General features: G+C 46.9%; 1 protein-coding gene across 2 annotated transcripts in view; it reads right to left on the bottom strand.

The window, feature by feature from the left end:
* Positions 1–14,300, bottom strand: part of PPIL2 (peptidylprolyl isomerase like 2) — a 56,467-nt gene extending 42,167 nt beyond the window's left edge. Inside the window, exons 1-8 of one of the 2 annotated variants that reach the window (XM_052691373.1) lie at positions 13,951–14,300; positions 13,815–13,864; positions 13,588–13,633; positions 12,894–12,956; positions 12,693–12,744; positions 4,314–4,365; positions 2,058–2,149; positions 1,506–1,595 (exon numbers count right to left, since the gene is read on the bottom strand). In XM_052691373.1, the coding sequence (XP_052547333.1) occupies positions 1,506–1,595; positions 2,058–2,149; positions 4,314–4,365; positions 12,693–12,744; positions 12,894–12,956; positions 13,588–13,633; positions 13,815–13,864; positions 13,951–13,982 (477 nt within the window). In that variant the 5' untranslated portion in view covers positions 13,983–14,300. The remainder of the gene's footprint in view (positions 1–1,505; positions 1,596–2,057; positions 2,150–4,313; positions 4,366–12,692; positions 12,745–12,893; positions 12,957–13,587; positions 13,634–13,814; positions 13,865–13,950) is intronic. The other variant, XM_052691372.1, reaches the window with a different exon arrangement.
* Between the last annotated feature and the right edge of the window lie 8 nt (positions 14,301–14,308).

The raw sequence follows: 14,308 nt of genomic DNA, 5'->3' as shown, positions 1-14,308 counted from the left end.
CAAAACCAGAACAGGTGCCATCTTTTCCCTGAATAACTACATCAAAGTTTATGTCCATGCCATGCTTGGTAATTATCTCACACACAAGGACACGATATTATACTTTACATCCTGCCCTGAGTGGCTGACAAACATTGCACAGGTTGGTGAAAAGCTGCCCCCAGGACCCCTGCATTTCAGCAGGGAGCAGGGCAGGTTCTGCCCGTGTCAGTGCAGGAAGCACCGCAGACTCGCTCACAATGAGAAGCGCGACAGAGACCCAGACAGTGCTATTAACCATTGAAGAGGTGCTGTTGTTGCTTTGGGCTTTTTTTAGTTCCAGATCCAAAATAAGTTGTCATTTTTAAAAAGTACACTAAAAAGCAAAAGGACACAAATAACTGTCACTAAAAATGAGGTGGTGCTCACCAAAAAAGGCAGCAGGGAAGGGCTGTGATTGCTGTTTGAACAGCGGTTAGCACTGAGAACGGAACAAAAAGAATTTTATGCAATTATCTCTCTCCTGAAAAGAGCAATTTTTTGTTTATAATTACATGCATTAGGAGACAGAGGTCAACTCTGAGGTCACACGCTGTTCTGCTAGCAGAGCATCCCTAGCAGCTGTAGCTTTGCCCTCTCCATATCAATAAGGAAAAATGTGACGGCACAATCCGTGATCGTACATTACTCAGATTTTCACCCACCATCTATTGCACTCCCTAGCACAGGTACCTCACCTGCTTCCTGGGACATTCAGAGTCAGACTCTGGAAACATCATTTTCTATTAATAAACAGAGCTATTACAGACAGTCCTATTCAGCTGTTGTTTGCAAAGCAAAGGATGCTTTTATAGCAACTTTCTTTATATTTATCTTTTGGACAAACAGTTGGGTCAGTGCTACCCACTCATTCCAATCCCAGTACCGTCAGGCACCACAGCACTCAGCTAACAGGAGGCAATGGGAAAAGAAAACACTATAAATTTCAAAGAATTTAAAGGTTTTTGTGTTTGTTTGTTTGTTTTAAGAGAAGCAGGATTTGGGACAGAGCTCTGGAGCTAAAGCACAACAGATTGCAGCCACAAACTCTGGCCAAGAACCAAAGCCACAGGTGGCAGAGCTTGGCAGGGCAAAGCCAACAAACTGCACACAGTGCTGACAGCAAGAGAATTTAGGGAGGAGACACTGGTTTGTCTTTTAACAATTCACATGAAGAAAATCACAACAGGATCTTACACCAAACACACAGCAATACTTGGAACAGCCAGGTCCATACCATTTCAGGCTGTGCTCTGCCCCCAGCTAATCAAGTTGGCTTTGGGTGGCATTTGAGTAGAATAAGAAAAATCTAGGTATGGCTGCAAGCTGTCATGCAGTATGTCCTTTGCATTCTTTGGGTTAAAAACATTTTACTTATAAAGCTTCTCTATTCATTTAGTGATACAGCACAAATAAGGATATACATAATGTTTCACTTTCTGAGAAAAAAACAGTAACACCACCTGTATTACAAGACATAAGCTTACCTGCAGTGTCACGATGTCTTGCCTGGTGAAGGGCTCATCTGTCAAGAGATCCTTGTAGCACTTTGGTTTTATGTTCAGCTGCTCAACTGCCTAACAGCCAGGTGAAAGATACAGGTGTTAAAAAATGAATTCTAATGCATAAACATTACAAGTAAATACACAATACCGCTCAAAAAGTGCACGTGATAAAATAATTTTGCACTTCATTCTCAACTGGCAGCTGAAATGTTTTCATTGTATGCTTGAAAATGAAAAGTGATTTAATCCCTACAAAAGTCATCAGGTTTTTCCTGTGTCTTTAAAAATAATAATAATTTTAACCAAATTCATCACAGAAGTACCACAAAAAACAAAATCTCTGAATTTTCTAGGAGAAGTATTTTACAGATGGTAGAAGACACAGAGCTGACATCCACCTGCTGTTAGCACAGGTCAGACAGCAGCTTGTGAAGCCAGTCCATCTCCTTGATCTTCATTTCCTTGGCCGTAAACACAACAATGCCTACCTACCTTTCTGAAGTGTAAAACAACAAAATGCAAGACACAACATACCTCATAGGCAAACACATTTCCTGTTGTCTTGATGGCCACAATATGGGAGTTATTGGTGAATACAGTAAACAGCACCGGACAGTGGTATTTACCTGAGGCAAAGAGTGTGCATTTAGCATGGAGCCCTTACCACTCATTGGAAATAGCTAATTTCTGTTACTTCTGTGAAGGATATTCACCTTTCTTTCTAATACAAACTGTAAATTCAGCATACGTAACGGTGTTTTAACTGCTTTGATTCTTCAGCACCAAAGAGGAAAAAAAAAAAGTGAAAAGTGACACCTCAGAGAATTATAAACCAGGCAATGGCAGTGTGGTTTTGCAATCTACTTTTCTAAGGACCCTTAGTCTCCCAACACAACTTTGTCCAACACGCATTGGTATCAATGAAGTATCACATTATAACTGCTATTATTGCAATTAAAGCTCTGCTGGGGGCATGGGCCTCCACCTTAACACACCCAGAACTCTACTTCTGGTGTCATTCCCAGAAATTAAGTTGAGCTCACACCCAGTGAAAGCTCATAGCAACTGCTGGGGTTCTCAGAGAGGAGAGTGTTTTGCATTCAAATGTGGCAAGCAGAATGCCATTAAATCTGAGCACGTTGTTCGATAAGGAACGCAGCTTCTGCTCTCACCAAGCTGTGAATTTCCCGGAGGGTCAGCATAAATATTAAGCATGTCAATACCAAGCACACTGATGGAAGCCAGCGTGTGAGGGAGAAGAAAACGTCGGGATGAGCTGCACAGAAGCAATTAGAGGAGGCTGTTAATACTTGATTATTTTGCTAGACCTGAGCGTTTGGGTGAGATTCTGAAATAGGTTGGGTCTGTTTGGTTCTTTTTGTCCTAATTACCATCTGAAAATCAAAACCAGCAGGGAGGCCGGAACAGAGATTGCTCACAGCACTGCAGGGACAGGAAGGGAAGCACCTGCGGAGTATTTGCCGATTAACGGATCGGCCAGAGGAGGCACTGATCTCCAACGTGGAGAAGCAAGCAGCAGCTGAGGACTAGTTCTGTTGGTGTCACTAGGTTGAAAATGAAAGATATACTGAGGAGAAAGTTCAAAAAGGACCTTCTAGCAGAGGCAGCGAGGTACGGCCCAGCTGATGGGTGCACAAACACACCAATGAAATGGGAGGCCTTGCTCTAGCTGCGTGCAAAAAGAACAAACCACCACGGTGCCATCCTAGCAAAAGCACAGAGCCCGAGGTGGCACTGAAAGAAGGAACTCCACTAAGATCATGAAGTGGAGGGGACTGCTATACCTGATGACATAGCAAGGATTCTAAATGTAAAGATTTAAATAAAGGTTTAACTGAGGGACAAGAACCATAACATTTTAGTCTCCCTATTTCACTGCTCTTTCCCTCAATTTGTTAATGATACAGCATTCACCTTTGTATGGGAAAGAACTCAAGGAGTGCATGGCTGCTGTCATTCCACCCCAGCATTATGAACTGCACTTCTTCAAGCAAAGTACACAATGTCTTTCAAGAAAGTTTCACAATGTCTTTCAAGAACCTTGGCTACAGTTACTACTGATCATTTTTAACCCCCTGCTCTTGGGACAGAGGGAACACAAAACACAGAGGAAATCCATCAGGCAGGGAACAGACCTTGTGATCTATGGACCCTTGTAGGATAAGGAAACAGACACTCCAGAATTTTATTCCCACCCAATCTTTGCCGGTCTCCTTTCGAAGAGGTCATTACCTGTCTTGCAAAAGAGAAATTCATCTCCACTTTTCTACTTTGTTCCAAGAATCCTCACTGATGGCAGATTTTATACCTTTAATCCTGCAGAAATACAGCTGGAGGCTGCTTTCTCATGTGCCTCTAGTGGCAAAATCCCTCATGTTCATTTGAAACCAATTCTTTTTGTAAACAAAAAGTTGCTCAAAACCAAGAGAACCGCAAATAATGGCATATGTAAGTTGGGAAAAAGAAAAAGAGAAAATACAGAAAGAGCCATTTCTGAAAATTTCCTTAAAGTAAAAGTTCCCTTACTCCAGGGGTAGCTGTATTACAAAGGAATTGCTGAATAATTCACAGCTCCCCTGAACAGAGAATAACAGGGGCCTTAAAGGAACACACTGATTACAGTAAGCAGTTATTCTTCTAAAAAAAACCATTAAGCCAAGACAGAACACAAGCTATGTCACCTCACCATGAGTGAGACAAACTCGGATTTATTAAAGCATTCATTAAGAAAGAAGCAAGCCAACAAGAACAGAAAGTTAGTGTACTTACCTTCACTGTTCTTAGCAAAATTCAGCTTTATAAGGGATTTGGCATCTAGTTTCTAAAGGAAATGAAGCACGAGGAAAATTAATGACAACAGAATCTAAACATGGAAATAACAGAAATGGTAACATCAGTGTCAGTATTTTAATAGAGCATCATATATTAACACTATGTTGCAAGTTGTCTGAATCAAAAAAACCCCTGGGAATGCAGGTTACAGCCGCAAGAACAAGGCTCACAGCACATGGGAACGGGGACACGGCCCATTTATTTATGGCACTGTAGTCTGACACAGCACGGGGCTGGGCAAAGCCAGCGGGCCAGAGAGGTGACACGGCCCTGCCCTAGCACCAACCGACCAGGGACATGAGAAGCAGAGGCAACCAGCGCTGCTGCCCATCAGAAGCAATGGTTTGGAAGGGACCTCTGAAGAGAGTCACACAGCAGTGTGCTGCTTTGGCAACCAGGTTCACTGCCTGTCCTAAGATAACTGTAATTTTCCTTTGCCTCACCCCTTCAGGGGCGATGTGCCCCCAGCAGGGCAGCACCCAGCAGGGCAGCACCCCATCCAGAGCTGGCCCTGCCAGCCTGCACTGAGCCAGCACCTCAGTGGGAAAAAAACCCTCTGATTGTATCAGCTATCAGAAACGGTTTTGCTGCCAAATGGACTGTTAAAAGCACACAAAGCACAGGGCCTTTCTGAAGAAACAATCAGCTCTCCCAAAGCAGGCACCTGAGCAGCTCAGGGAGATTTTCATAACGCAGCCAGCTTTTATAAACAGACTTGAGCAGAGATCTGCCAGCTGTGGGGCTGGCTCTGCCAGTTCAGTCCTGATGGCAAACGGCGATAACCACATCAGAGAAACCCTGGCAGTGGGAATTTCTACTTCTGGTTCAGGCAGCACACACCATGGCAGCTGGGCTCATCTGCTTGCAGGAAGGCACTTCTCCAAGCAGTTTTGTCCACTGGTAATCTTAATATTTGGTAATGGGCTGCCAGACAGGTAACCATCTCTCTAATGTATCAGCCAGAAGTGCAGTTAAGAGCTAATAGAAAGCAGATGGAGGAAGGAAGAGAGAAGCCAGGTTGGGTGACACTGTTTTTCTTAAAACACACCACCAACAAAAGGAAAGCATCGTCTGCATGCTGCTAGGTTACAAAGAAAAGGCAAAGGCAACAGCAAGTCCGAAATGACTAACTGAATGCAAAACCTTATTTATTTACTCATTGATCTTTTTACTAGAACAAAACTGCCAGAGAAGCAGAGGGGGACAGCAGAGCCACCACAAGAACATATGAACTTAAACAACTTCATAACAAAACAGCATCCATCTGCTGCGGGGCAGCCCAGGAATTATGTTACCAAAAAACTTCTTAAAAAACTTCTTAAAATTTCCAGAAATACCTCTGGAAACACCGATCGTTTAAAGAAAGGCCTTTACATTATCTCCCCTGCTCACTGGATCAGATCATCGTTAAACAAAAATGAAAACAGTTTCCTAAGAAGCAGCACAACGTGGTTGAAGATTCAGGTTTATAGGTTGACAGAAATTTAGTAGAAAAGAGAGACTGAACTCCTGAACAGATCTTAAAGGCAGCAAAAGCTGTAATGCTCTGCTTCACCTGCCAAAGTATGAAGTCTGTCAGAAGTGCAGCAAGCCCTTACTAGATACCCAGGGGAACTGCATGGTATTTTGGGTCACATCTTTCCATACCATACAAAAGGTTCATTCTCAGCAGCAGTTACTCGTGGTGCCTCAGCTGCTCGTGCTGGCATCTGCTCCTCACCAAGACCAGCCCATACAAGTCAGCAGTAAATTAAGAAACAACACAGCAGCGATGTTCGTGTAGGATGTGAGGCACACGTTCTGCCCGGAGCCGCTCCCAGACGAGAGCTGTGTGAGGAGGTGCTGCGCAGACACGAGGGCGATGGCTGCGCTGTGCCCAGCCTCCCAGCAGCCCCACATCTCGGGGGGCTCCTGCTGTGCCACCTGCTGAGAGCTGCCCACGAGGAAACGCGTGGGAAATGCAGGAAGTCCAGCCCAGAGACACAGAGCGAAGCCGATGGGCACATCTAACGCATGGAACGACAGGAGGGGGAGTTAGGCTTTTGTCAGAGGAAATCTCTGGAGGGCCAGGATGGCAAAGCCAGGCTCTGATCCGCTACAAAGGACGGCCCTGCCTGGCCTAGAAAGGCTGCTCGGTGCTGGGACCCAACTGTGGCGTCACACAGCTGCAGGCGGTGTGCCCGGAGCAGAGCACAGCCTGCACACTGTGCTTCCAGCAGGGCTGGCATGGAAAACCCATGCTGATCTGCACAGAAACAGAGATATGTCTATGAAACACGTTGCACAGCATACCATGAAAGAACATGATACAAAGAGGGCATATTTTATGCCCTCTGCCCCAACCCACGTTCTTCATTTCATTTGAAAACATGGTTATCTCGCACGTGGGTGAATCTGCTATTACTTATTCTCTATCAAAAAAAGGCAAAGCTTTCTAAGCACCGTCAGTTTGTTGCCATGACAATGTCCAGCATGCCACAAGCAGGCACCAGCCTTCCAGAGACAGAGCAGTGAGTGAGCCCTCACATGAGTTAAAGTGCTCATTGCCATGAATTTCTTACTAGCAATAAAACACAAAGAGCTCAAATATTGAACGTACAGCTCAAGTTCAAAACTGTTTCTGACCTGAGCTCCCCCCACACATTTATCACCCAGTTTCAGTCAACTTCCAGTGAGGAAAAGAAAAAGCAATGTTAACAAAAGCCACTTGATCTAATTGAAATTCTAAATTCATAACGAAGATGAAAAGCCACAAGCACACATCTCTCCCCCTAAGCAGGGATCAAAGCTGTATATCCATGGCTAAAAGCATCTGAAGTAAGAACAGGGGAGAGCAGGCGTGCTTAATGGCATGTGGTACCAGATGCTCCACAGCAAGGAAGGGCCCAAAGCAGCCCCCAGCAAAGGCAGCCGATTCTCTCCTCGCTGCCTCCTCTTGCAGGTGACTTTCAGCCACCAGGAGCCCCAGCACCCCATCTGTCGCTGACCCCAAAGGGCGCTGCCTTTGTTGGTGGCCACACAGAGGTCGTTAGGAGCGCAGGTTAACGAGGCGCAGCAGCAGCGTGCAGACGGGGCACGGCGGCTGTTTCAAACCGAATCATCCTTTGTCATCGCCGCGTCTCTCGTGAAGACACGGCCTACAATCCTTGTGCTTCAGTTACACTCCCTGAATCCCTCGGTCTGAGGCAGCACGTTCGTTTTGTTAATGAGGCTGTGACCTGTTGGATACAGACTGCGACACAAAGCCAACGGACACAAAGCCAACGGACACATCGGACTCTCCAACCACACGAGGGCAGCTGGCGACACGCAGCGAGAGCTGACTCCTGTAAATGTGCGCAGGAGAGGGTTCTCATCCCGCCCAAACAAGCAGAGTTATCCCAAATACAGGAGAGAGCCAAACCCAACCGTAATGCTGAACTACAGCATTGCCCACCAAGCACCAAATCTAACTTAACACTGGCAGATGAATTTTGCACTAAATTCTTTGGAGTCTACACTTGTTACTCATTGCGCACAACCTCCAATTTCAAGAAGCCCTCACACCATTTTTCATGCTATTATTCTTCAAGAAATACCACAACGTTATTTGAATGCTAGAATATTATTTGAATAACTCCATGTATACTGTCGCTTATTTTAGATGCTGTAAATGAATTTAATGATAACAAAAGGCATTGGAAATCCTCAGCAAGTCTACACAGCATGGGAATGCAATGGGAAAGAGCAGGGCTAGTTTGATAAGATACGTTTCAGTCATGCAAGTCAGTGTTTCATGAGAAAATTAGGACGAGAGGCCAAAAAAAGGCAGAACGGCCTCCTGATTCAAGCTATGGTTTCTACGTTCAGCTCAACAGCATCAATATGAGATGTGCATCATATGAACAACTACTGAGTGTGTGTGGCTTCCAGCCCCCTACTGAACTGGTATGAAAATGGCACAAAAGGTTCCAAAATGTTTTATTACCCACCTCCTTTGTATTTCCACATTTAAATCTTACTTAAACTGACACCATATGGTCCCCAAAACCTTGTCCACACAATCATAAAGGTATGCTTGCTAACACGCACAGCTTGCAGATAGCAATAGTGTTGCTGTACCAAAGAGCACATTAACATGAATTACCATGAGAAAAAGACATGCAGTTCCATACGTAAGACTAAACCCTCAATCTTAATGCGCTCAGAAGCCTATCAGTCCAGAGATCCAGAGATGCAAGGATCTGAAAAATAAACTCACCTTTCAAGATGGATAAAGGCCAGCCATTAGCGATGCTGCAGGCACTACTGCAAAGCACAGCTATGGTTTTGGAAGAGGAATGACCAACTACCCGTACGTTTACCAATAAGAAAGGAGAAAGTTTTGGAAAACGCAGCAAAAAAAGCAGTCCTTTTTCTGGTTATCAGCCTCAGTGTCACCCTGGGCCCTCCTGTTTTGTATGACCATTTCCAGTTACAACACACCAATTCCCAACTGCTCCTCTGGGCAGGAATCACACCAAGATGTGCTTCTATCCCAAGGCCTTGAAAATTCATGGTCACAAGTCAAAATGCGAGCTCATTCAAACTGCTGACTAACAGCTGATGATCCCTGCAGCCAAGGCGGCACAGCTCTGCACAGCACAGCACAGCACTGCACAGCACAGAACAGCACTGCACAGCACAGCTCTGCACTGCACAGCTCTGCACAGCACAGCTCTGCAAAGCACAGCACTGCACTGCACAGCTCTGCACAGCACAGCTCTGCAAAGCACAGCACTGCACATCAGCTGCACTCAGGGCGCCCTGACAGAGCTGCGTGGGGCAGCTGCTCCTACTCACAGATATGGGCCTCTGAAATGGGCCTCTGAAACCCAGAGAGAAAGTGAAGATCCTCACGTTCTGACAGCACCCTCACATCTCAGCACAAGCTCAGGAAACGTTTTCTGTCTTAAACCAACATCAGTAATAAATCAAAGTGTTACCATGTGAATTTCAGGAAGACACCAGACAGCACTGCCATCGCTTCAGCGGCAGTCACTCTGTGTGATTATGATTATCCACGTTCAAAGAAGATAAATTATAATTGAAGAGGTGCAGAAGATGACTGCGACCATAGGAAGTACAGAGAACTTAAAGGCAAGAACACCTGACAGGAAAGGACAAGTCTCAGCAAGGCAACGTCAAGGAAGCATTACATTCCACTGCCCTGGGTACACAACTGTAAACACAAAGAGGGAAAAGCGGAGTTCTGGCATAAATAAAAACCAGAGTTAGCTGGTCAGACCCAGAAGCGACAGAAGACCTCTCAGATGAAAAGCCATCAAAAGGATCCCTCACCAGGAAAGCAAACAGCAGGTCAAGGCAGAGCATGCTGCCTGCAGAGCAGATGCCAGGAAGCAGGAGACCTCAGCCAGCCCTCCAGGATTACGCTGCTGATGGTTGCACCCTGAGCTCCACAACATGACAGCGTCTGAATCACTGCAACAAAGCCTGCCTTGGTTTTACTGCTGTAAGCTTTGTTCTCTGCTCCTTAATAAGCTGGTACTCACTAAGCTGTATTCCCACTCCAGACGGAAACTTTTACAGATAAATGAGAAAAATGCTTCTTTTCTTCATTTCAAACATGTGAAAAAATGAGGAAAGTTTACGTAAATTGAAAAAAAAGGAAAGAAGGCAACTGGTGTTTGCACCCATGCAGTGGGGATACGACTGAGACGCATCAGAAAAACTAAGAAACAGACTTTGAATTTTGCAGCTGAAGAGCTAAAAAGCTACAATTCCCCTTTTTGTATCCGTTGCACTACAACCAAACGAGACCTGGAGTCACTGCTCCAACCACCACTCATTTCCAAATCCCCAGTAAGGCAATGTAGGACACTACTTTGATCTCAGGAGTTGTGCTCAGACTCTGAGAGGAAAAAAATAACCAAATGTATGGAAGGGTCACACGCCATTCACCTGAAGTTTGCTGAGTCGTGACAAATATCTCACCCAGCCAGATAATCTCCCTCTCAGTTCAGCACTGACCATGGAATCCTGCCTTCGGGGCAGCCTGCTCTCTAGCACCACGCAGTGCTTTCTTCCCAGCGTTGTCCAAAGAACCAAAGCACCCAGAAGGGGCACCACTCTGCTATGGGAAAAACTTTTTCAAGAAGAGAAGAGCTGAAGGCAGCTGAGGGCAGATCTGAGTGGTGCTGCAGTACACCACGCTCTAACAGCCATCACAGCCCTCAGAGCACGACGCTGCGGGCAGGTGGAGCTGTGCTCTGGAAACGCAGCATACAGAACTCTGCCAACAGCAGCAATGTTTCCCTGACAGCTCCAGGAGCCACACCAGCAAAAGGTCACCTGCAGACCACAGACCCTCTGCACAGATATCCATCATCTGCTGCTCATTAACTGGAAACACACCTGGAATAACACGGCTAAAACCACAACCTGCAGTAAATAACCACATCTACCATGCGAGCCAGAGCTTAAAGCCACAACGGCACTGATTCAGCCCATAGGGGTCACGTGAAACCTGAACTCACACATGCTCAGCTCAGGCCGCAGTGCCTCCCAGCCCCGCCAGCACCGCCCAATGCCTGCCCACAAGGCGTCGTGCTCAGCACCCTGCCCACAAACACACGGCCGGCCCAGCAGCGGGCTCTGTAAGCAGATGCTGGCACACAGCGCTGAACTGCAGGGCCAGGTGGGAATTTCAGCTGTGCTTTAACACCGCACCCTTCAACCCAGGCTGACACATTTCTTATTCTCCAATACAATGTGGCTTCTCTATTCGTAATACTGTAAAACAAGAACATATTCTCAAGCCCTCTTCCTCACTGTTCATTTCTGAAGCGAAGAAACAATAACCAGTGCTATCTGCCTCTGTATCTGTGCTTTCAAAACATGTACATGGTAGAAACACTTCCAGATTAAGGAAGTTTCAACTTTGCTCCACTTTCTACATCCTTTTGGGCAGGATTTCCCGTGGTTAGACAGCCAAAGGCTTTCTGAGCGCAGTGAGAAGTGTTGATTTTCAAACTGGGACTGACACAATTGGTGGTAATGGCAGCCTCCTCCTTCACCTGCTCAAAAGCCTCTGCCACCCCAAGACCAGCAGCGCATCTTCATGAGATTGACTGAAAATACTTTTTTATGCCCTCACAATAAAGTTCAGTAACACCAGCTGCCAACATTTGGGAGAACAAGTAGCTACGAATGTTTAAAAAACGTACCAGAGAATGACTTTTCCAAAGCTATAAAATAACAGGCTTAGCTGCAATATTTTATTTTCAGGGTATAAAATCATTGGCTTTGAGAGTGGCTGTAAACGTTCAGGCAAACATCACGTTACCAACCCTCCCCCCCAAATGATTTAAGAAAACAGCAGTGCCTGCATTCAGACACAAGCAGTGGACGCTCACTACGTGCTGCCAGGGCAGCTCAGCCAGGCTCTGCACACGAGGTGGCACCTGGCCGGCCCCCGCTCTGCCCCACACCATCATAAACCCACCCTACCAAGCTCATCTCTAGGCTTCTCGTCCCTGGGCACGAGCTAAGCCCAAGCTAAATTACTTTGCCTGAATACTGTTATAGTCTCCTTGCATCCGTCGGCTGGGAACACCTTTAATCAAACACAGGATGTTTCAAAGGAAATCACAGCCGAACCATAAACCAGCCCCAAATCCCGTGCCTCGGCTGCCGCCTCGTGGTCAGGAAAGTAACTGCGCTCGCTCAAGGAAAGGATCTCGGTAAACCAGCAACAACGTCTGTTTAAAACCTACATCTTCAAAAAGAACTCACTCTCTTTTAACGTATCAGAAGACAAAACGATTTCAACAATCCATTACTTCATATCTGTCTAGTCCTCTAGAGCTTCACACAGAAAGCAATCCCTTCAAAGTTACCATTTACATAGAAAAAGGGGAGGGGGGACAACACTACAGCACTGGCCATAGTGTGAGATCTGGTCAGTTAACTATCATGGCAGAGGGAGAGAAGCTGTCTGAGACATATTGTCAAGATAATTCCAGCAATGCTGCAGATTAAACTACAACTCAACTGCACTAATATTCAGCTGGGAAAGTCTTTGCAAGTCTCAGCATAGATGAAGAGATGAGCCAGGCAGCACCCTGCCCGCATGGACCAGAATTTGCTTATAACAGGGCAGGAAAGCTCATCTTGTAAGCCTGCACTTTCATTTTAGCAAACCTGATGCCAAAAATTTCATATTTTCACTACCGTTCAACTTCATTTACTTTCACTGAAGCACTTTTTTTCCGCATGTTAAACAGGAAACTGAACGTACAGAAAGTCAACATATCAGTGAATATAACCATCACTTACTTCTCCTGTGATTGGATTGGTTCCATACTTTTTTATCCAAGGAACAATGCTTCTGAAAATAGAAGGGAGAAAATTATGAGATAAGCACCACTAGAAACCTCTATTATTTTAAACAGGCACAATAAATTTCTGCCAACTTGCTTGGATCAAAGGATGGTTACACAGCAAAACAACAAGAGCTAAGAACAGCCAGGAACTTACAGTATGTCAAAGACCATCCCATCTGGTGTACAAACCGGGTATTCAAATGGCTGCAGAGACAAACTAGGAAAAAAAAAACTTTTTTTTAGCAAAATCAGCTGGAAATCATGATGACAATAGAAGTTAACAACATTTTGCTGATTGCTGCATGCTAAAGAAAGGCCAACACCAATGAAAACACAGCAGTCACCAACACCCACTGCCTGCTTCTATGTAAGTTCCATTAAAAACAAAGTTTCTGAACGGCTTTCGCAGCTGAGCACCCACAGCCACAGGGCAGATGCTGCGACGCTCCCTAAGCACAGCAGGTTCCATCAGCACTTCAAGAAGTCAAGTCAGCAGAAAACAACAGTATAACTGTCCCTTCAATCTATCTAACGGCAGCCTCAGCTTGCTGGATAGCCACCCAGTCACGATCTGACCAGGAAAAAAGAGATCCACGTTCTGATGGCACAGACGTGTGAGATGGGCACGCAGGCAATAACCGCTCCACTTCATCACACGCGCACTCCTTCAGCCACGGGATGCAGTCCCAGCACATGTAGGAGGCGCAGTCATCGTTTCAGTCCTCATCTGCACGTTTCTCACCGCAGTGCCGTCAGGGCAGGCCGATGGAGCTCCTGGGGGCCCTGAGCTCAGCGCAACCATTGGGCCCAAACGTCGGTTATTTAACAACGATAACATGCCGCCTTACCTGCAGTGATCAAACGATATCCGCCTGAAATTAGCTCGGGGATGGTCTGTTCGTGAGAGAGAAAACACGGCGTTAACGTGCAGTTCCGGGATCTGCCCGTGCCGACACGGACGCGCACGGAGGGACACGCAGACGGACACACGGACGGACACACGGACGGACACACGGACGGACACACGGACGGACACACGGACGGACACACGGACACACCCCCGCGGGGCACTCACCCGCCTTCTTGCCGCCGTAGAACTGCGTGTACTCGGCACACGTGATGTACCTGCGGGCACAGCGCTGTCAGCGCGCCGATCGCTCGGTCCCGCCGCCCCCCGCCCCGCCCCGGCGCTCGGCCCCCGCCCCGCTCACATTTTGTCCTTCTGGTGCTGCCGTTTCCCCATGGCTGCGTCCCGCCGTCCCGAAGCAGCTCGAGGTCCCCCGGCGGCGCCGCTCCTTCCGCCCTGTGCGGCTCCAAACGGCTCCGCGGGAAACGCGGGCGGCACGCGGCGTTCCGGGGCGGCACCGAGCGCGGAGCAAAGCGAGCGGGAAATTCAGGCCGCGTCGGAAGCGGACGGCTCTCGTAGCGCTTCGGGGACGGACTTCGGGTTTAAGACTTAGCGAGGAGGGCTTGTCTTCCTCTAGCTAGCCGCCTTCGAAGCGGAACGCTGAGGCGCAGTTAAACGGCGTTACAGGAGAGCGCGGCGCCGCCTGGCACGGGGTGCGGAGC

Source organism: Tympanuchus pallidicinctus, unplaced genomic scaffold, assembly GCF_026119805.1.
Source record: "Tympanuchus pallidicinctus isolate F22 unplaced genomic scaffold, pur_lepc_1.0 scaffold28, whole genome shotgun sequence".
Lineage (NCBI taxonomy): Eukaryota > Metazoa > Chordata > Aves > Galliformes > Phasianidae > Tympanuchus > Tympanuchus pallidicinctus.
Note: the sequence above shows the minus strand (reverse complement) of the source record. Positions and strands in the feature narration are given on the sequence as shown.